The sequence below is a fragment of the Nasonia vitripennis genome, chromosome 1 (genome assembly GCF_009193385.2).
Source record: "Nasonia vitripennis strain AsymCx chromosome 1, Nvit_psr_1.1, whole genome shotgun sequence".
NCBI lineage: Eukaryota > Metazoa > Arthropoda > Insecta > Hymenoptera > Pteromalidae > Nasonia > Nasonia vitripennis.
Window position 1 is genome coordinate 34,929,265 of NC_045757.1, and position 23,926 is coordinate 34,953,190.

The 23,926-nt window shown below is 48.3% G+C and overlaps 1 protein-coding gene across 4 annotated transcripts in view; it reads left to right on the top strand.

Moving 5' to 3' along the window:
- Window positions 1-23,926, top strand: part of nAChRa1 (nicotinic acetylcholine receptor alpha 1 subunit) — a 31,000-nt gene that overhangs the window by 1,849 nt on the left and 5,225 nt on the right. For 3 of the 4 annotated variants that reach the window (XR_004228371.2, XR_004228372.2, XM_031933472.2), the window contains exons 2-4: window positions 8,643-8,918; window positions 17,544-17,588; window positions 21,783-21,892. Coding sequence is in view for 2 of the 4 variants with exons in the window: in XM_031933472.2 (XP_031789332.1) it covers window positions 8,661-8,918; window positions 17,544-17,588; window positions 21,783-21,892 (413 nt within the window). In the remaining 2 variants the exon portion in view is untranslated. Of the gene's footprint in view, window positions 1-8,642; window positions 8,919-17,543; window positions 17,589-21,782; window positions 21,893-23,926 lie in introns of those variants that run through there. The other variant, NM_001247964.1, reaches the window with a different exon arrangement.

Sequence of the window (23,926 nt, forward strand, 5' to 3'; positions counted from 1 at the left end):
GTCGTCGCGGAGAATAAAAAAAAAAAAAAAAAGAAAGTATCGGCTTCGTGTACCACAGAAGAGAAGGACGAAAGCGTCTCGAACCCCACAAAGGCAAGTGCGTCGGGATGGGAGTAGAGACACAGGGGTATGGCTTTCCTTTTACGGCTTAGCCCTGATTACCGATAGTCTGGCTGCTCTGCGGGCATCGTTAAACGATCTCTCTCTCTCTCTCTCCGAGTCGGCTATTATTGTTGTAATCGTCGCCCCGGGGATTCCTTTGACTACTGTACGTGTCTCCGCTCTTCTTTCGATCATCGCGATCAACGATTATTACAATTCCTAATTTAATCCGCAAAACTCTCCAAGCGCTAATTACTCGTCCTTCGAGAGAGAGAGAGAGAGAGAGAGAGAGAGAAAATACGTATACCTGCTTATATGCATCAGGACGCTGCGGAGCGCGATAACGAGGAAAAATGAGCCAAAGCAAGTGGAACGAGTCAATGCTCGGGCGGACGCAACTCTCTCGCGTCGGAGAATAAAGGAACGAGAGTAGCAGCTCTAGTTGGGAAAAAAAATTTCGCGGCTCAAAGAGGATCCTCCGTTGTTTGTGCTCGCGGAGAGTCAGCCTAATTGCGTGATTAGGATGAAAAATTCAGCATCAGCGACATTAGCATTGTGAGAGGCGCGGCTCAATTAGCCAGTTGAAAAATCTCAGCTTTGTGGCACTCTCTCTCTCTCTCTCTCTCTCTTGGCTTAAATAATCTCTCGCTCTTTCGAAGCACTCGATATAAACAAACGCACTTTGCGCGCGATTAAAACGAAATAAAAAGTGTATATATATATATATATACATACATACAGCACACGCGTCTATGCATGTTCGAGTCGTTACGCGATGCGGTGTAGCCGGGTGCGCGCATAGCGAGCTCGGCATATCATAAAGGAGAGATGGAATATTTGCAAAAGTATGCGTGGCCCAGAGGCATAACAAAGCTCTCGCCGGCCTAGCTTTGCTCGTGGAGTATAAGTCTGCTGCGCGAAAATGCCCCGAGAGACGACTCTCTCTCTCTCTCTATGTACACTCGCGTCGGGTCCCGACCTTCTTTCTCGCCGGCCAACTATTCCGAGTCCTGTGGATTCTCGCCCGCGGATTATTTCTCACTGGGACACACGGAATCGTCACCCCCCCCCCCCTGCTTTGCGCTACTACGTCGTACACAGCCCGTAAAGAGATCGATCCGGAGCGCTCGCGATAAGGATATCGGCGCAAACAGGTGTTCTACCCTCTCCATCCGATAGGAGCATTTTCGTTTGTTTTTTCGCGCGACGAAAAAAAAAAGGAGGCCGGCTTGATAAAGAGCACGCGGCACAGCAAGTTTAATTGCTCGTTAATCAATCAGCCGAGCGGCGGTGTTGGATTTGTAATTCAGCCGGCTGTCCTACTTTCCGCAGCTAATGAATTCAGCGGCATAGCTATGAACGCGTGGAATATATGTTTAAGCGACTTGTGCAGCCGCGTGTGTATGCATACGGAGGTGGCCGATCGAATTTTTAAATTTATGGAGATGCGCGTGAAAAATTAATCCGATCGCTCCACTGGAAATTGAAATTAACGCCGAGGAGAGAAAAAGAAATTAGTCCAGGCCCTCCTCGATCAAGCCTAATACTTACACGCTCCATCTCAATCCGTCTCTCGCTCGGAAAGTATAGAGAACATTTTTTAAAAGCTCCATTTTTTTAAAACACATCAGCTGCACACACACACACACACACACACAGTCAATAAGTGGGTCACACAACACTCCCTCGAAAAACTATCCCCCATACGCGCGCTCCCGGTCAGCTGACGCACACACGCACATAATTACCCCGTGTGTATAGTAGAGGAGATCGGGAGAGAGAGAGAGAGAGAGAGAGAGAGAGAAGAAACGAAACTCCTCGAATTTCCGGCGCAGCTAAGCCCGCGCATCGATTCCTTCTCTCTCCCTCGGCGAGAACGAGAGCGAGAGAGAAAAAAGTCGCCTCTATGCTGACTCGACTGGCTCCACGCCCTTATCGCGAATTCCGCTCCATTCCCTCCCCCCGTGTGCGCATTAATTTACGAGCGGACCTATCTCTCAACACACCGGTTTTTATCGCGGACCGAAGACTGTTTATTGTATGCAGGTGATGCCTCCGTGAGAGATGAGGAAAAACGCGATCTTTTTAGTTACGGATGTCGACTCGAGGTCAACCACACACGTGTGTGCGCCTCGATAACGCTCAATTATACGCGAAAGAGAGAGAGAGAGAAGAAAGAGAAACGAGCTACGTTATTGCGGCTCTCGAATAACAAGCAGGAAACAAGCGGACGTGTCAACAGTCGTCGTCGGCGGCAGTTAATTACGCCTCGAGCTTTTTTGGCCTTGGCAATTTTCGGGGGAAAATTCAGTAGTAGCAGCAGTAGCCGAGTTGTGTCCCCGCATTCCTGCGGATAAAGTCGGCTTACGCGCCGCCGGAGCTTTTCCAAACGTCAACTCGTCTGTCTCTCTCTCTCTCTCTGACTCACTGCGCGACTAGGGCGTGTACATGTACGCCGGCACTAATTTCGGATTTATTGGCGGCTATCGTTTTGAAAAAAAAACAAAATATAGTTCGATAACGAAGTCGCGAGAAACAATCGCCGATTGCATCGTGACTATGCAGAGGAAGGGCGGAGACGCATAACTACGTTTACCCTCCGCAAACACATCGGGGAGAGAGAAAAATTTTCATATATCGACTCGCGCAAAAGTCGAACGTTCTCTCCTTAAAAAGTCCGCCCGTAAAAGTTTCCATACTGCGATAAAAAAATAAATACTCGCTTCGCGTATGTACACATGCGGGTCATTACGGAATCGTCGCGTGTAACAGTAAAACTTTCCGCGACTCGTCGCCATGTCGATAAGGACGATTTTTAGCGGAAAACTTAATCGCGCTATTTATCCAGAGCTGGATATATGCCTAGGTACACATCGAACATTCTAAACGGCACGTGATCGGCAAGCTCGAGTATTTTTCTCTCCGCGAAGCTTCTTTCACTTTCCGGCCTCGTTCTCTCTCCCGAGGCGCCTTTATTTTCGTCTCTCTCTCTCTCTCTCTCTCTCTCTCTCTCTCTCTCTCTTCTCATTCATTTCGCCCCCGCAGACTACGCTGCCTGAAAATATAATTCGCGGGGCTCATAAATGATTTAACGCTGGACATACACACACACACACATATATAGTTCTCGCTCGATCCACTGACTTTTCTTCGAGGGACACGTATGTTTTGGCTATGAATAAATTCGTTACTCCCTCGCCGCGGACAGGGCATAATTATGTATGAGGCTGATGCGCGTGTTTACGCGCTTGAAGGGATGATTGCGTTATACGAAATATTCGCAACTCTCGACTCGCGTCGGCGAGGAGCAGGTCGAGGCTCACTCTCGAGCTTTGTAGGTAAGTAGATTAAGCTGCCCGAGTGTAGGGTTATATTATTTTTGAATATCGATCGCGTCAGGTTTTACGCTTCTCCTGCGCGTATATAAACTCGGTAATATAATCGCGAATTTACAAGCCATATCAGCGTTATTTACACTCGACAGTTATTACTACACCCCCGCGAGTATACGTATACGGCTCTCTCGCGCATATAGCCGAAATATCATTCAGTCGTTCTGAAAGCAGAGTCGAAATTTCTAGGACACGCCGGGCTTTGTTATCTGCAGGCCTATACCTAGGGTATACCAGGTATAACCTACTCGGGTATACGAGAATTCGCCAAGTGGACGCTGAAAAGCGACAATGCGAATCTCCGTGCTCGATCTACAGGGCAATACTGCTACGCGGTCTACGCTGTCCGCGAGTTTCTCTCTATGCGGTACACGTATACACAGCCACACGCACATACACAGAGAGAGAGAGAGAGAGAGAGAGAGACGAAAACAGGAGCTCTCGGTTATAATCCCGATGCTGCGCGCGACAGATTCGCGCGGGGGCGGCCGAATTTATTACGGCGCGCCTTTTCCAATTTCCCGCGGAAAAATTGCCGGCCGGCCGTTAATACGCGTCGCGAGTCGAGCTTTTTAATGAGTGGCTCGTTACATGAATTAATTGCTCCGCCGGCGAGCGTGTGGAATGTTTGCGCGTTATGTAGTGTCTCTTCTAGTCTCGCTGACTTTTATGTCGTCGAGGACGAGTTATAGGTATATATACATGTTCTAGCCGTGGTATGAGGGAGATCTGGATTTGATTTTCGCATGTGCGGAGAAAGAGAGAATGCTTTATTGGCGGCTTGAGAGAGAGAAGGAGAGTAGGTATAGGACCTGATCGATAAATTCTCGGAAGGTTTTCCTTCCTTCCTTTTTTTAGAGAGAGAGAGAGCGCGCGCGTGTGTGTTTTTACCGGAGCCCGGAGCTACTACACCTGGTTCCGCGGATTGATCCAGATTGTGTCGGATTGAACGCTTTCGAGAATTCCTCGCGCGATTGGCGGGTATTCAATTTTTCGCCTTATCGACAGGCTTGTACGTGAATTTCTTTTTATTAGAGAGCGCATACCCGTTCGAAATTCCGGAGGATTTTTACCGCTCGTCGTCTGACTGAACCTCGATTTTTTCACTTTGGAAATAGTCTTCGGTACCTTGTAGGCTTTTGCCACGTTAGCCGTATTATATATCATTCAGTAGTCATAGTAGCCGTTTCGAACTGGCTTGCTTTTACTTGTCCGTCGTCTAGTTTCCGGCTAGCGCTGATAGGTGGCGCACATGCCATTTTCCATATCCTTCATCAGAATCAGCTCGTGGACTCTAGATATAAAGGTGGGGTGCCTAACTCGAAACAGCCTCGTTTGGTCAGCTGATCGGACCGCTCAGACTGTAACTGCTATGCAACTACCAATCGATAATAATAATTTTGTTGCTTAGTTGTATGCATTTTATTCTGGCATTAAGTAAATGCTGTTTTTATGAAGATATTACAGCAGTATTGCCAAATTGCATCGCAACGTTCGTAAAGAGCATGCATTGTTGCAGCGACTCCATCTAAACGCAGATCCAAAATCGTGCATTTCTATGAATAAAGTATGTGAAAACCGACTGTATAAAGTACGTCAAAACGGTTTTGGATTGACCCGCTTTTTCCCAGTACGTACCTATAGCTTCTGTTTCTGCTCGTGGACTCTACATACAGAGATGTGTCCTTCTGTGGCAAAATATGCCTTGTTTGGCCGCTCATGCTATAACTGTCCACCGCGTCAAAAACTAACTCATCGACATCCAAGTCAGCCTGTAAAGGGAACTGATTATAATTGCGCGAGTTTCCAATTCGTTTTCTCCATTATATAGAGCTAGAAGTAACGACTCGAACTCAACGCAGCTGATATTACTGCAATCTACGAACTCGATATTCCCATTCGAGAACGAGGCGTCGATAAAATCAAGTTTTCGTCGACACACACACACACACACACACACAGCATCTAAGTGTAGTTCCCGCAGCTGTTCGCTACCTCTAGTATACGCACTCTCTCGTCGTCGTCAATATCAGCTATACATACACACACACACACATAGCCGTGTACATCTGGCCTCGACGGTCTCACACTACTCGTATACGCGCGAGTTTGAGTTTAAAGAGTTTGCAGTTGAACTAAACTCGAGAGCAGAGCGACGCAGGTGCAGCGCGTGTAGTCGAGTCGCTCCTTCAGCCATCGATTCTCTCTCTCTCTCTCGCCTCTCGACGAAAGCAGCGGCGTATCACATCAGCGCGCCTCTTAATTTACACACACACTCTCGCGTCGTTTCTCTAATTACCAATATTATGCGCCCGCGTATTATCGAGTCCTAAACGAGATAATCGTTATAATCCACACGCCGTTATAAAAAGGAGACACTGCATAGTGTTGCGCGTCCTCGACGTCAACTACACAGCTCTCTCTAGCCCATCCAGACAGGCTCGAGAGCCGGCTCGATGATGCAGCAGCTGCAGCGATGTGTATAGGATATACCCGCGCGATACAGCGCACGCGTGATATATTCTTTATAGCGCGAGGCATTAAGAGCGAGTGTGGGGTGAATAGCGCCGAGGTAACTGACTAAGCTCCGGCTCTTTCCAGCTCCATCAGCTTTCTCTCTCTCTCTCTCTCTCTCTCTCTCTCTCTCGTCTCCGTATGGAAGTACACAGGGTTGTTGCGGTGCGCGTCTTTGAGTTTATCGACCGGCAGTTGTCGCTCTGCGCCGCTCGCTGTACTTTGACGCCGAGTTGCGGAGAGCTTTCTTCGCCTCTGTGTAATACACGGCGTGTTGTAACTTCCCTGAGAGAGAGAGAGAGAGACTCGCGATCGTGTATAATTAAAGCTTTTGTCGCGGCTTTGGCTCGATCGAAGAGATGATTCCGGCGAGTCATCGGTGTTTATAAATACGCACACGGAGACACGTACACGCGTTAATTTTGAATGGACACATCGCCGGGCCGAACAGATTAGCAGAGCGCGCGGCAGCCGGAATATCGCAATTATCCTCTTACTGAAATTTCCAGCCAGTCGACTCTCTCTCTCTCTCTCTTCATCCGCGCACGTCTCCTATTGCCGCGCGCGCGATACCCGAGAGCGCCGGCACCTAATCTCGGAGCCCTCGAGCCGGGAGAATTTAATTAATCACGACTCGAGCATTGAATTTCTCGCACCTATAACTCCCCCTCACTCACTCTCTCTCTCTCTCTCTCTCTCTCTCTTGGCCAGTTGCAGTTCGGCTTTCGTTATTTAATCGCCTCCACTGCTCCGTACACTATGTGCTGTTGTTTAGATTCGTCCCTCTTCTCTCCGCCAGCACACGTACGTACGTACGTACGTACGTCGGAGTCTCTCTAATTGATTTCCGGAGGATCTTTGTCGAAGCTCGAGCGAGAGGCTATAAGGCAATTTATTAGCGAGTCCTTTCAGCGAGCTAGCTGCAAAGAATTTCAAACAAGCAACAAACAGCTCTAATGCGATTAGCGCCTAAGCTGCGCACAGTCTGCAGAACAAAACGCTAAGCAAGACTGATTAAACACCTGCATTGCGCATAGCCTCAGTTCTCTTTTGTTTCAATTCGAGAGAGCTGTCGCTCTGCTTTTTCGGATCATCCGATTATATATGCGCGCGCGTCGTCTTGTTTAAACAATCGATCGGGGCCAACTGCACTGCGCTGCGCGAGGAGTATAGGGTATGTGCAACCGCAGAGAGAGAGAGAGAGAGAGAGAGAGAGAGAGAACGGCGTCGAATTGAGAAATTGAACGTCCATCGTCGGGCTACATGTCCAATGTCCATGTCATTACCCCGCGGGGGCTAACATCGGCCGGGTAATTGTTTCCTGCGCCGGTTATATAGTCGGGGGAGAGTATCGAACCGTCGAGAAAGCCGCCTCTCGCTCTGCAGATTGATGGATGCGTCCTTCTCTCTCTCTCTCTCTCGCTTCCAGCAGCTCATTATTGCTTCTATTAAACTCACTTTCTCGAGCGATGGCCCGTTCTCTGATTAACCGCGCTCTCGCGGGCTTCATCGATTCGCTATTCCTTACTCGACTTTTCCCCCCAGGATTTATGGCTCTTTTGCGGTTCAAGGTCGCGCGGCTCTCTCTCTCTCTCTCTCTCTGAGGATTCCGGAGCATTAACTCTCCTTCCTCTCGACTCGAATATCTCAATTACCCTGAAAAAGCGTACGGAACGTTTCCGAAAACCAACTCGCTCGTATGAACATCATCATCAGAGCGGCAGCAGTATAGCGCATCGCGTGCGAATAGCTCACTGACATTGAACCGCAAACTCTCGCGCGTGTGTGTCTCTCCACAGGCATGTGTCGTGATGTGTCGGAGTAGAGTCCAGTGTGCACATACAGTTATACGTAGCAGGGGTGATCGATCTTTCGAGCGCTATAACAGAGCAGAATAGCTCGTGCGCCTCGCGATTGTCTAGAGAGAGAGAGAGAGAGAGAGAGAGAGAGAGTCTACTCTCGGAAAATTCGCCCGAGGCTTCTTCTTCTTCTTCTTCTTCTTCTTACGCGATATCCCCGAGTCTTGACATAATTAGCTCACTCGACCCCAGACTCAGTCACGGCCGCCGCGTGTGCAGAGCTCGTTGGTAATGACCACAGCGCGTCGCTGCAGATCTATTTAGCTTCGCGCGCGATAAGGGAGAATAGCAGCGGCAGCCATAGTCATCCCCCCCCCCTCCTCCTCTGCGCAGATTCCAACACTCGACTTGCTCTCTAGGTCGTTCTCATTGCCAGCTGCGCGCAGAGCCTATTTTTATTAGTTATTTCTCTCTCTCTCTATCTATCTATCTATCTTCTGCTATGGCAGCTGGAGCTCGTTCCGTTTATTTTAGGTATATACATACGATCGCACTGAAGATAAGGAGAAAAAAGTTAGTAGCGAGTAGATGGAATCTAGTCGGCTGGTCCCCAGTAATTATTTGGCCCGAAGCTCGGCCTCGATCGGCGATGCGAAAGTTTACCAGCAATTACGCTTCCGTCTCCCTCGCCCCTCGCGATCGGGGTCGATCGAGCCCTGTTGTACAGCAGCCCTGGAATACACACACACACACACACACAGAAACACACACAAACATACATATAGACAGAAAAGTGACCGATACTTGTATCTAAAGGCAACTTTATGAATTGCAGGGGTGGACAAGGCGTACGATGCTCAAGGATGCTGGGACGGACGGCGGTGGGAAAGGTTGGTGGCGATGGCGGTCCAGGTTAGGCGGTTTTCTCGCAATGGCGACGGCCGTCTCCTGTCTGGCTGCTGTATTTCCGGCTGTCGAGGCCAATCCCGAGGCGAAGCGTCTCTACGACGATCTGCTATCCAACTACAACCGCCTCATCCGACCCGTCGGCAACAATAGCGATCGTCTCACTGTCAAGATGGGACTGAGGCTTTCCCAGCTGATCGATGTTGTGAGTATACGCTATGCAGCACCCTTTTTCTCCCTTATACACGTTAAGCTTGCGACTAAGTCGCACACGCGAGTCGAACGAAGTTCGAACGAAGCCGATTAAATGAACTGCGACCGAGGACAAATCGCCCGGTAGAACTTGCTTAATGGAAAATTCCCTGCGGACCTATGCCTCTCTCTCCCTCGCTCGCTCCGCAAATTCTCCACTCGTGGCGTGCGAGGAAAGAGAGAAGAGAGAATCGGCCATCGTTTATACGAGCTCATCAATTACGGTGTCGTCGTTTGCGAAAGAGAGAGAGAGAGAGATGACTCTCTGAGCCACGGCATCTATCGATTTTTACGGGATTTCCCGGAAATTTTCTCTTCTTCTCGATTTTTTAAAAAACTTTTCGAGAAAGTGCACTTACCGGGATAGGGGGATGGCTTGCGAGTAAATCAATCGGTTCGATAGATGCGCGCGGGGAAGATTAATTTGATAGTCCTTCTTTGCTTCGAGGCTGGTTTTGAATTCGGATTGATTCATCCGATTTTCTATGGGTGATGGTAAGACACGACGAAATCTTTACTAGCATTAGGCAGTATTGTCGCGTCAGATAAATAAGTAGTAACCGTTTCGGACTGCTCTACTGTCCCCCACCTCTCACCACAAGCTTCTGTATAGCGACGATAGGTGGTAAGCTCTTTTCCATATACCCTTCATCAGAAAATCGGTTCGTGGACTCTAGATATAGAGGTGGGCTAGCTATGTCGAAACAGCATTGTTGGGCCTGCTGATTCTGTTGCTCTATCCGCGTAAAATTCGGAGAATCTGCTTAAAAATTTCTTAAAAATCCTCACTCTAAAATTTCCCACTGCTCGTTCCAGACAACCGCTCTGGAAAAGAAAAACCGTTACATCCATCACTCTCTCCCCCCCCCCCCCCCAGAAATACCTCCCCGAGAACTCATCCCCAGAAACCCTCCGACCGCAACCACACGAGAGATTTCCAATCATTAGAAACGTAAAACCCAATCTCTCTGTGTGAAACTCTGCCGTTGAAAAAACTCGTAGAAAATCGTGGTCGGGTGCCAGACACCTTAATGAAACTCCAGAGGCTTTTCACGACAAAGCCTCGTCCCCGTCACAGAGAGCCATTCGCACCTAGAAAAAGAAAGCGAATAAGGGTATCCGATGATTGGTGAAGAGCAAATAAGGAGGGGCGGCGGTGGCGATTGGACGGCAGCAATTAACGACGTCGAGAGTAGTGGCTCTCTCTCCTTCACCTTCAGAAGTAATTAACGACTAGTGCCCGTGCCGCGCTGAGCTTTCGAGTGATTTAGCCTCGCGCGCGCACACACACACACACACGTGAAGCGGGTCGTTTGTACACGATTGTTGTTATTCCTTCGGACGCGATAGATCGAAGCTTTAAGGAAAAATAGATGGAAGAGCTTATAACGAGTTCGTTATCGCGTCGTCTCTTATTTTTCTTCTTCTCCAGTTGGCGCGAAGAAGAGATAGAGGAGCGGTAGGAGATGAGATAAGATAGGGCAATCCGATCCCCGGTAATTTCGTTGCTACGTCCCACTAGAGGATAGAGGACGTGATGTATTTCGTCGTCGGATAGAGGATATATAAGCTCCGCGTATAAAAAGGATCGTACGTCTTCGTCGCTGTTTAAAGTCCGTGTTAATTGGCAGTCGTTACCGGCTGCGGAAAAAGATCGAGTCGGGCAGATGAGGGTATGGAAAAAGGAAGAAACGCGTGTAATAATTACTCGCTTCGTTAATACCCGACGAATCGAAAATCATTTCCACCGATTGATTTCCGATCTCCCTCGTCGTCGGGGATTTATATACACTCGGCGAGCTCTGGAATTTCCCGCCGCGCGATCGTCGTCTCCGCGTATGCATATATATTCAGCAGTACAGCGCGCACATTTTAAAATATCGACGTATAAGCCGTTTCTCTTTTATTTATTAGCTTCGCACACAGGTATACGGCGCAGAGAGCGGCTAATTGAATATTTACAGGCCTCCAAATTCCAATATCATTACGCGAAAGCATCACACGAATGCGCGCGGGATCATTCGATTGGGCGAACGTTTCAGCGCATTAGAGCGTCGACACACACACACACACGGCATATAGAGTATATAACGGCCGCGCGATCGAATCGATAACGGCGTGAAGGACCTTCGGAACTGCACACGTGTATGCGCAGTGTACGCGCCGTAGTGTACATACAGGTATATATATATTGGTACACAGCGCTTAATCCGTGCACACACACACACATGCTGCAGCCAACATTTTTCCGAGCTTTCCCGGGTAATAATCTCTCGGATTTACGATTCCGCGCTCCATTCTGCGCTCCGAGAGTTTACACGGAATTTTTCCCCGCGTATACCTGTATATCCATCGAGTATCGGACAAAGGCGCTCGTGCGAACGTTATTTGCGGTGGAAAAACGAAACTTTCCAATTAACAAAGTCCGAGAATCTACTTTTTCCAGATTCGACTTTTCGTTACAGAGAAGCGCGTGCGTAGAAGAGAAACTTGGAAAATTCAATCCGCAGCGCTGTTTTAACGACGGGGGAGATATCACTTTCGATCGTGCTTTCGGCTGTGTAGCAGCTTTGTTTCGTAATGTCAATACGCGAGGAGCTTTTTTTCTCTCTCGGCTGCAGCAGCGGCTTCTCTCTTTTTCCAGAGCATACACACGCGAGAGAGTTTGTTTACGTGGCATCGTTATCTGTTGATTTAGCCCGACGACAACGACGACGACGAGTCTCCCCCCCCCCCTCTCACCACGGCCAATCATTTGTTCTCCGGGTTTTGTGTTATTACACGGCGAAACTTGAAAAGTGCTGTCTCCGCTGATTTTCCGTTGCTCGCTCTTTCTTTCGCCTTTTTTGTTCTCTCTCTCTCTCTCTCTCTCTTTCTCGCTCTTATCTGCTTTCGCCGATCGTTTCTTTTGCGCAAAGTGTATATAGGCGTCGCCCTTGGATGTATATACTGTACACTGGGTTCTTTGGAATTTCCCAATTTCCCCGAGAGCGACGCCGTCGCCGCTGCTTTTCTTAATAAGACGCGGAGATTTTCTCGGTTTAATGCCAAAGAGAGCTTCGCTGAGAAAAGAGAGATAGAATTAAGGCTAGTGTTTTTTTTTCTTTTTTTTTTTTCATCTGCGGTTGGTCGTCGCCGTGTGTGGATTAGGACGTTTTGAAAAGTCGAGAATTTCGTCGTTCCTATATTTTTCGAGCTAACATAGACTTTATACGACTTTCAATTCAGCCTAAATTTTCAGTTAACTTAAACCCTCCTCCAAAACCAAGCGAACCGCATTCGAGAGCGAACTTGAAACCGTGCACCTATTACGCATTTATAATATGATCCACTCGAGAAGTCGAGATTAACAACACAACAACAGCGTTCGTTCAGCCCCCTACATCACACAGGGCAAAGAGCCTCGACTATACGCTACAAGCAAAAAAGAGAATAATCGCTGGGAAAAAATGAAACACGTGACCGGAAGAGAAGTGCTCGGTTATTATTACGCTCGTTAACGCTTATAACACAGAGACAGAGCTCCGACTCTCTGCGGCAGGTCGAAATTAAGAGCTATTGAAATGTTGCGTGGCTCCGCGAAAGCATTTTCGTGTTCCCAGGACCCGATGCCGGCATATCAGAATCTCTCTCTCTCTCTCTCTCTTTCTTAGAGCTCGGCTTCTTATTTTCCCTCTGTGCTATGCTCGAGATTTTCCAAGAGTAATTCCGACGCTTCATTTCATTTTTTTTTCCCAAGACTCACGCATCCGATTTAAAATTTTCGAGTATAAACGCGCGCACGCGTACTGTAGAAAGTTTTGCAAGCTCAAAGGAGGAATTTAATTTGCCGCCGCAGTGCCGGGCGTGTTGAATTCTGGAAAATCAAACGGCCTCTCTCTCTCTCTCTCTCCGAGCACGCGTGTAATTGGATTCGCTGCGTTTGATCCGTTTGGAGGAGGAGGAGGGAAAAATAAACGAGATCATCATATCAGACGGATATTATTCTTGCTCTCTTACACATACACACACACACACGTGTGCCATTATCGACTGCACAGTGTAGAAGCAGCGCGAGCACTTATTGGATGTTCCAGACGAGCGGAGGGCCGATGACTCGTCGTCGCGCGTGCGTCACTTAAATTACCAAGTCAGCGCTGCGGAGACTCGTCATTCCGGTGGAGATTCGAAAAGGAGCGTTTATCGATTAATGCACGAGCTTGCGCTTAATTCTCCGATGAAATTCTAAAAAAGACGCTCGCTCGCCCGGTGAACGTCCTTTTCTCTCCTCGATGGTGAATAATAAAATATCGTAAACGCGCTTCCGAAAATTTATCACAACCATACGCGGCTGGAGAGCTTTAATATAACTTTCTCGCAACAACAGAGAGAGAGAGAGAGAGAGAGAGAGAGGGGCATCAGGGCGCGTCCCCAGGCTCATCACACGCGCGATATTCATTAAAAAGTTGAACTCTCCAGATACGCATAGCCCCGTCGTCATCTTCAGAGAGAGAGAGAGAGAGCTACGCAGTGGTGTATAGTGGCTCTCGTGTGCGCTTATCTCGCAGCCAAGCCGCAAGCTCTCCCTCAACAGCCATTACTCCGAGGCCAAAGATGTTTGTCGCGACGACGAGAGAGAAGCACACTTGATATATCGGCTGCTGCAAGCTGCGGCAGGTTTGTCCTGCGGTGTATTATTACGTCGTTAACTCGCTAATACGCCGCCGTCGCCGCACCGATGCCCCCTATACACCAACGCCGCCGCTATACACACACTCTGCCGTCCTGTCTTGTCGCGTGTATATACGTGCGAGGCTCCGATAACGTCGTCTCTCTCTTGCGAGAATACCATCGATACGTCCTATACACCTCCAGAGAGAGAGAGAGAGGAACAGGAGCTTGCGCATACACACTCCGTCCAATTAGCTCCTCGTCTTTTTCTCGACGCGCTGCTACGAGCTGGTGTGTTGGACAGGTGTGCGGGAGCTTTAATCATGGATGGATTCCTCTCGCGCTCGCGAACGGAGAAACAATGAAGCAGTGCTGTATATGTATAACATAGGGGCCGATATTGAACTTGGCGGAACTCGATTGCGTAATGCTCTCTCTCTCTCTCTCTCTCGCGGGGATTATGCGCCGCGCTCTGCTCTCTAACGGCGTTTATAATCGTGCGAATATGAATTCGATGAGATCGAAGCGAGAAAAATCAACGAGGGGCGGTGAATTGGAATTTTCAACCTGACGCGCGCAAGCTCTACTCGGCAAGTTGGCCTGTCGGAACTTGATCGAAAGTTCGGCCGGAGAATCGGAGAAAGTTTCGAGACGCCCCGAGAGAAAGAGAGAGAGAGAGAGAGAATGTATCCTTATTTGCATGTGACACGTCGATGTGTATAATGATTGGATATAGTGTTCTTTTAGTCAAATTAGTCATATACGAGGAATAAATTAACAAAAAGAGCTGTTCCCTCGTTACGTAGTTTATACCGTTTCGCCCTCTGGAAGCTCGAGAGAGAGAGAGAGAGAGAGAGAGAGGGAACGATGTACAGAGCGAGGGAAGAATAAAAGTTCGGTGGCATCGTGCCACGATCTTCCTTCCGGCGAATATCTTTCTTTCGATCGCGCGAGCGCGCGAAGAGGAATAAAAGGGCTCAAAGGCGCCAGGTTGACGCTTGACGCAATTAAAACTTTTCTACTGCTACTCCCTCCGCCGCCGCCGTCGACGACGACGACGGTTAATTTGTCTTTGTTCGAGCTTTTCTTCCTCCTCTTTTTTTTTTTTATTTTTCATCCCGTGTCCGCGCGTGTATTATTCATTCGCCGAGAGAGACAATTTTTTCCACTTTTCCTCGCGCATATTTTTCCTTTTCGGCTCTGTGTGTACGTACTCCCCCAATTAAAAATTCCAATGTATATACTCGAGAGTGAAATGTCGGTCTGCAAAAATCGTTTAGCGACACGAGACATGAATATAGGACGAAAGGGACGTTGCGCCGGTGTTTTCCTTATTCCGTCTGAAGTTTAAAAGGGGACGTAGTATAGTATAGTACCGAGAGTACACACGCCGGCGCGTTGTCCTCGTTCTCTCTCTCTCTCTCTCTCTCTCTCCGACCTCGAGAACTATACACACATACAGCAGAGAGAAAACACGTCTCTTACGACGCAGATTCCACGCTCGATTTGTCAAAGAATCCGTGAACGCTACTCTTGGCGTAAATAAATCTCTCTCTCCCCTCGTTCCACATGCGCGCGAGCGGCTATTTTTCTCTTTAATCTATCCGGCGCAGAGCTCCAGCCTGGCTTCTTTATGGCTCCGCTATACCGCCTGTACACACACACACACACACAGCGCCTTAAACGCTCTCTCTCTCTCTCTCTCTCTCTCTCTCTCTCTCTCTCTCTCTCTCTCTCTCTCTCTCTCAGGACGCGCAAACATGCATTTTCGCGCTCGGGATCAAAGTGCGCCGAGGCCTAATTATACCCGTACTTTCTTCGGCTTTCTGCGTATCTTATAGACTACGCCACGGAGGCTGTGTATGTGGGGCAGAGGGGGAGCTGCTTTGTTTTTTTTCTACATCGATTATGCGTCTCTCTCGCTGGCTCGCTAGAAAAATCAATTTAAACTTTCGAGACAATCGCCTCGGCGCGCAAAACGGAATGTAATTCCTAATTCTAGGCCGCGCGCGCGCGTATAAGCGGATATCTCTCCAGCGGAATTCGATTCAAACTCTCCTACGAGTATAAGCACGCACGTGGTATATGTGTGTGGAGAAAATTGCGCCGCGCTCGTACGCAAGATACGCAAGAGTATATGTATATGTATATAGAGCGCCGGCATCCGGGCGTGAGCTCGCTCTCGCGGGCGCATATCCATCGGCCTCTGTTTTCCTCCGAGCCGACATCCAATTTCCATAGCATTAGGCTTTTTATACGCGTAAACGGCCCTCTCGCCACTTCCGTTGCTGCTGCTGTTGCTATACTCCCGCGTATAAGCCTGCGCACGTTTTATCAGCGGCTCCTTCTCCCTCTATATATATAGCGATATTGCGCCTTAGCCGCTGTACACGCAAGCGCGTTGCTATAGCTATTGCAGATGTACGAATGCTGGGTTTGCCGGTTTCTTGGGAATGAAATGAAAATAAAAAAACAAAAAAAAATCTCGGGGTAATTCTTCGTACTTCTAAGTCCGAGAAACGCGCGCAACTCAACTGCGCCTCGCGCCGCGGCAGCCTCTCCCCCGCAATCGATCGTTGCCAACAGTTGAAAAGGCGCCGCGAGCGCGCTAAGGACCGCTAAAGCCAGCAATATTCCCCGATAAATCCTCTGTAAAATAACAATTCGTCTTACCTCGCCAACACACGCGCACGCAGACATTTTGCCGGGTGCTTTATACGTTGCGCTTGACTTTTCTCGAGCATCGATTACCCGTTTCTCTCTCCCTCGTACAAAGACGATCGCTCAAAACTCTCCGTATAAACCCTGTCGCTTATAAGTTAAACAAGCCTCTCTCTCTCTCTCATCCTTATATGCCTTTGAAATTTCAAAAGAAAAATATAAGCGCTCGGCGATTCTCGCGCACTATAAAGTCGCGCCATAGGCGCGCGCGCGCGCGCGGTTTTAAAATAAAGTTTAGAGCCGCGGTGAGCGAGTGTATATAACACGCCAGTACCCCTTTTATCAAACTGGTTCACGGTCATTGTGCTCCAGAACGTCCCGCCGCGAGAGAAAGAGCAGGGCGACTATGGATTTTTTATGGTCAAGGCGCCTCGTGCGTCCTATACGATTGCACGTGTGTGTGTGTGTACACAGAGCGTTTGAAAAAGAAAGAATCTCGTAATGTGCGCAGCGTATCATGTATATAGACTCGAGGAAAGTTGAGCGAGGTGTGCATAATGCAAAGCCTGCGGAACACACCGCGCAAGGCTCATAAGCTGTAATCCGCCGTGTTATAGCTGTATACAGGACTGTAGCCAACCGCGCGCGATAAGGTCAAGAGAGAGAGAGAGAGATATTAACGAGCCTCTAGAGGTGTAACAGGCCTCCAATCGTATTTTTATTTTTACTTTTACACACGTGCGACGCTTATCGCCGCGTCATCGCATATTCGAAATGCGCGCGCGTAAAAGCTCTCCCTCCGCGAGAGTATACAATAGCAGCAGCGAAGGGAACTTACTCTCGTCGCGTAGCGAGGAAAAGAGGCCGAGAGCGACGAAAGCAGCGAGTGAGAGAGGCTGAGGCGATTTTTAACGTTTTACCAAAGCCGTCGTCAGCTGTGTATGTCTGTATCGCTCGCAGAGAGAAGTAGAATTATGAAGGCGGATTTTAGGTAATTCGAGGAATAGCCAAGAAACCTCTGATGCCCGCATGTACACGTACTGCACCGGAATAGGCCAGAGCAACGCGACGGCAGTGTATATAGGTGTCGTGCGTGGCAACACCTCGGCAGGGGCGCTTTATCGACCGCGGCGCTTATATACTCGCTCTCGCGTATAAACTAAATGTTTCTCTCACTCGCTCTCCCCCCACCCCCCCTGCAAATATCTCCGAAAATGTCCACTCGCTGCAGAGTTATCATATAATCCTCTCTTCTTCTCTGTTTCAGAATCTGAAGGCACAGATCATGACAACGAACGTTTGGGTGGAGCAGGTAAGAGCTGACATCGTGTGCATATAGCTACTTTTCCTCAATTCCCGCAACGATAACGTTTGCTCTTTTTCATCTCCGATAATATAATATAATACTCCGCGCCTCTGCTTCTCGCGGCAAATGGAAGGGATTCCGATGAATATGATTATTATCGGATTAAAAGTCTCTCTCTCTCTCTCTCGCTCGCGTGATCCCTCGGCTTTTATAAAAGATGCATTCGCGTCTGACCGAACTCGGCTTAGTCTACTTTAAAGCGAAGATTATGCAAAAAGCGAGCGGATCGATAGGCTCGTAAATCAGTCGAGCAAAGCTCTCTCCCTCTCCCTTCTTTCCGGATATATCCGCAAGAAAAACATTAAAAATATTTCATTCGCAAAACGCCGCATTGTCTCCCTTCCTCTCTCTCTCTCTCTCTCTCTCTCTGTTCGGATTAAGGTCAGCCTGTCCCTCCGCCAGAAAATTCAGCTATTGCTTGATTTCCGATTCGATTTCAAGGCGGCGGCGGCCTCGTTAAATATGCCGTCGACCAAGCCAGAAAGAGAACGAATTCTTCCTCGCCCTCTACACTATGTGCAGCGCTGCGGTGTGTAGCCTTTGCCGAGGGAGAGAGAGAGAGAGAGAGAGAGAGAGAGTAATACGTATACCGTCGCGAGCTTTATGCGGCGCGATTGAAAAGTCGTGTTCATAGAAATGTGCCGGGCTTCGCTCTGATGCAGCCAGACTTTAAAGTACTACCGCCAACGCCGCAGCAGCAGCTGCTGCTGCTTCTCGTCTTGTAAACCCGACTACGTCTCTCTATACACGTGTATGTGGCGCTTGGAACAGATGCCGATAATAAAATGCTCCCCCCCCCCTCCCCCTTATAGCTGTCATTTTGTTGCGCCTCTCGATTTTCCGACGCGCGCATATCATACCTATATACGATTCCCTTTGAGCGTAATACAGGTAAACGCGCGAAAAAATTCGCGGGCATATTACGCTCGGTATAATTGAATTACAGCGCGAGAAATTTCTCTCGGCGAGAAATAAACGAGCGAAGAAGAAGAAAAAAAATACATCACGCAGCGTATATAACGCGTTCGTGCTCCAGTTGTCGACTACACCGAGCTAATTTTTCATCAGCTCTCGGCTACGCTTATACGTACTCGGCTGAGTTAATCGAGAGCGCTGCATGACCGGCCGTAAGAGTAAACAGTCTGAGCTTTTATAATACGTGTTTCGCGAGCGGTGTAACGACTCGCGTTAAGCTTTTTTAATTCAGTGACACGTATTACGTATATACGCGGGCGTGTAATTTTAGAAGAGAACGAATATCGAAAGGTCGAGTTCGTTGGCTCTATTAATACTGATATATCTGTCTAGGAGAAATATTCTTTCCCGTATAGTGAGGGAAACAAAAATCTCCAATCTCTCTCTCTCTCTCTGTGTGTATAATAATTCCCAGCGGGAAATCCGAGAAAAGGTCGGGGGCGGCGTGCGACCGCCCGATAAGAAAAGACCGGCCATTATCTCGCCACACATATTGACCCGATATCCCGTCTGCGATGTATCTCTATACACACACGCGCAGAGCTGCTATATACATCGCGATGTTTCCTCCACACTCGAGAGTCAATCTCGCTGTAACGAAATATACGCGGCGAGCAATTAAATTATAAAAGAAGTAGCGAGCGCAGAGAGAAAGCGACGAAAGCTACCGCAAACAAGGAGATATTGCCTTAAATTCTTTACGCCGCGCGAAAGCTGCAGCTGCTTCTATCTCTGCCCTGTGCTATACGTGTAGATGGTCTCGCGAACAATTGCCCGGCTGGATTCATATAAATCGAGCGTATTTATCCTTCCGGCTCTTCATTGTGAGAAAGGCCAGAAGAAGAAGAAGAAGAAGAAAGCTGTGGAGAGTTGTGCCAAATGTTTCTCGAGTGTTCTTTACTTTTCATTCCGGGGAGTAGTGACCGCGACGCAGTTGCTCTCCCTCGTTTTATATCAATTTTCCAACCTTGGATAGCTATGCTCGTGATATTGTCCGCCTCTGCAAGCGAGGAGGAGGTGGAGCCGCGGGATATAGGGCTGTTGAAATATGCAGTGGCCGTAGAGAAAGAGGAGATGATTTTTGATTAGGGTTTTAGCTCGCGTCTGGGATGAATTTGTTGGTTGATACCTTATAGCCCTGTAAAACACAACAGTTTTGAACTGGCCTGCTTCCCCCCCCCCCTCACCACCGCCGCTCGGAGAACTTTTTAGTTTCTGGCTAGCGCCGATAGGCGGCGCACGGGCTGTTTTTCATATCCCTCATCGGAATCAGCTCGTGGACTCTAGATATAGAGGTGGGCTACCTAAGTCGAAACAGCCTTGTTCGGGCCGCTCACGCTGTAACTGTTACTATACTCGTTGACTTATTAATTATGATGAAATCCATTGAAGATCATATTTAAACGAACAAATTGAAGCTTCGGTAAATTTCAGAATCGAAACGTTATACATAAAACGAAACGCGCGCAATCGTACTTCGCCAACTCTCAGACTCTATAACCGACTAATCCTCGCAATTGCCCAAACTCTCTCGTCGCATCAATTACAAATTCCGCAAAAAGTTTCGCACGAAATTGACCACAGCTAGACGCGCGACGCGCTTACAGTATAAGTAGTAACAGCCGCGCAAACCCTTTAATCTCAGCTCTCAGCCGCGGCACCCACCCACGCACACACACACACACACACACACACAATATATTCCACATAGTCACGTAGCATCAGTCGTCCCGGTTTCTCTCTCTCTCTCTCTCCGGCGCACACTCTGACGAGATAAGCGGACACGTTCGTTATTCTCCGTCGCGGCGGCTGCGCGCATCAACGGCGCAAATCTCACGGCCGATTTTAACGCTCCGCAGCTGCACGTATGTGTGTGTGTGTGTAATTCGGCGAGATGAAATTTCTCCGTAGCCCGATTTTATAAATTCACATTCGTAAATCGCCTTTTAATTCGTCGCCGCTCGCGCGGAATATTAATGGACTCCCGGTTGAACCAGTTTTCGAAACTCGCTCTTTTTTTTCGCTCCGATAAATATTGATTTTCAATTAACGCCGCTGTATATACACACACTCTCTCTCTCTCTCTTGCTATTAATCGCGCGAGCGAGCGAGCGGGCGAAACAAAAGAATCCGACGAAAAGTAAAAGTTCCGACTCGCCTTCGGTATAGTAGGTATACGGTATATGGTACAGCCAAGTTGGCTGAAATTATGATTGATGAGAGAGAAAACGTAGCTCTCTCTCTCTCTCTCTTGCTCGGACTTATTGAATTTTTCCTCGCCGGCTAAGTGAAAAACGTCAGCGATGTACGTTCGACATGTGAGAGAACAGTAGACTCGACTTACACACGCGTAGAAGTAGTGAAATATATATATACAGAGAGAGAGAGAGAGAGAGAACTGTTGGGGAACACAATTTCATCGGCGGTGCTGCTCGTGGGAAATGGAGTTTGGGGCGGTTGCCTAATAGACTGCGCTCTGGCCGCGCATCTCGTCCGCAGCTTTCAAACGATAATGATATTTTATCGGGCATTATCATCATCGCGCGCGCGAGCTTACGGAAAAAGCTCAGAGAGCTGCAGGAATAACAGTAGTCAAGTTCGGCTCTGCTGTAATTGAATAGATCTCCGATCTAGCCTGGGCTTCATTAAAGGCTAATCCCCGACACTACTCTGATGCTGTATATACATATATATATATATATATATATATATATATATATATATATATATATATATATATATATATATATATATATATATATATATATATATATATATATATATATATATATATATACACACAGGCCCAGATGTATATAAGTATATAGATATACACGCAAGCAATCTCATCGCGCGGATAACTGCTAATTCGAAAAGTCAATTACCGTAATCGCGCGCGCGAAACTTCAAAGCGTAGCGAGCTTTTTAAAGCGGAGAATCGATTAATCAATTCTCGCCGGAGTAACAGAGCTTTCGGCGAACACGGCGAGCGAGCGAGACAAAGGGCAAAAAGAGCCCGGTATACGTATCTCTCTGATTGATAGATATTTTTTCTCTCCTGCTCATCCTGATTTCTTGGGCTTGACAAGCGCGTCTCTCTCTCTCTCTCTCTCTCTCTCTCTCTAATGCACTTTTTTCTAATCCCTATACCTGGCCTGCTTTCAGGAGTGGAACGATTACAAGCTCAAATGGAACCCGGACGACTACGGGGGCGTCGACACTCTGCACGTACCATCCGAGCACATATGGCTGCCTGACATCGTACTCTACAACAAGTGAGTATTTAATAACATTATATATATTTTTTTTTTCACGCTTTATTAGAGCCGGCTTAATTCAAGCTGAATACGAGCACGCTGCGATAAATCAATGCAAACGCAGGGCTTATTAAAATACACGTAAACGCGCGCTTAATATTCGAAAATGTACATAATACGACACGGGAGGGGCGGGGGGCCGTTTAATACCTCGTACATACACACGAGAGAGCGCTCTAAATACCTCGATAACATTACCGCGCGCAGCTTTAGCTTCTTTTCCAAACAAGTCGCATTACGTCCGAGCTTTACGTTATTACGGCTCCCGTTCCACTTTGTACGCGCACATATATCCTTGGCAAAAAGCTCCGCGGTGTGGCGTGAACTCTACGACGACGACGAGGATGGAAAGAAGGTGAAAGGGTCGCGGGGGCGGGCAATAGGTCATAGCTGGCAGCGAGTTAGCACTTGCCGCGGCGCCCATTAGAGGCCCTCTTGCTTTACCTTCAATCCTTTCTTGCAAGCTCGCGTTCTCGTTAAGCCTCCCGGAGGCGCTTCCTTTCTTTCCACGGCTCGCTCTTTTCTCCTAGCCAGCTCTGTCCTGTCATAAACGAGTGCAGAACAAATATATACTCGCGCGGCCGGCTGCATTATGCAAAAGCTCCTCGTGTATAGACTCGCTCAAGCTCTGTTTTGTTTTTTATATAGTATACCGACAGAAGGGATATGGTATATACATCGCTCGAGGGCAATCGAATTTCGGTGCAGAGCTTCTTGACGACGAGGATGTACATAATGCAGGCCCGCACGCGTGCCTTATATATGCTCTTGTTACACCTTCCTCCGCGCGCGAGTCATCAATTTTTTAAAATATGCGCATACGTGCGAACGAATATCCCTCGGCTCTATTAGCGGCTGCAGTGCTTTCGTTTTCTCTCTCTGATTATAATCAGCGGTGTGCTTTACCCTCGAGTGTGGGTGTGTGTGTGTGTGTGTACGGGCCATCAAGTGGGTAAACAATAAGGGCGTTTTTGGGTTGAAAAAGCAAGTATGTGGGTCAGCGCACTTTTATCGCACTCGATTATCCGATAGCTGCAAATTGTGCACTACCTCGTGTCGAGTGTGTGTGTGTGTGTGTGTCGTTGCTGCAGTGTATTATACACGGCATACAAGGGAGTAAATTCGCGCAGGACGCTCTAGAGTCAAGGAAACGCAGAGAAGAAGAAGAAGAAGAAGAAGAAGAAGAAGAAGAAGGGCAGCGGGAGGGGGAGAAAGTAGGCGAGCTCTGCAGCGCAGAGCGAGTGTATATAAGCGACTAAATTGGGTTTCGCTGGGGCTTAGGCTCCGCAAGCGCAGGCGAAACTTATTGCGGCCGACAAAGGAAAAGCTCCGCGCGTAGAAGCGAGTTGTTGTTATGCCGTCGAGGGCTTTAATTCACTCATCATTCTCTCTCTCTCTCTCTCGATATTTTCTCAAAACTGTATACGATAATTCAGGCGGAACAAAGGCGCGCGCGCGGCTAATTCAAAAAATAAATCAGGCAAAAAGAGAGAGAGCCAGACCAGCGAAATAAACATGTCTCTCTCACCCCAACAGGTTCGCTCGGCCGAGTACTGTCCTTTCTTCTCTGCAGCAGCAGCCGCTGCGCTCACTCTTTCTCTCTCTCTCTCTCTCGGTTCAGCGATTAAAGTTGGGTAACGCAGTTAGCGCTGCAGGCGCGCGTCGAGTGACGCCGCTGCTTCAGAGGGCCGCGCCCAACTAACTTTCTCAACGACCTATCCGGCAATCAACGAGCTCTAACCGCCGACTAATTGGATTCTTAAAGAAAATATAAATACGCGTGCGTGTGTCACTTTTCTTTCCGAGAATTGTCGCTCTGCACCGTGCGCGAGAGAAAAATTAATCTGGAAAATTCTACGTAGGACGTTGAGGGGCTTCCATCGGCATAACTCGATACCCGCTCTATATACTCGTACGAAGACGCACGGACTCGCGTGTGTATAGGTGTGCTTTAATCAAGACATCTCGGCCGTAAGACGACACTGCGCAGAG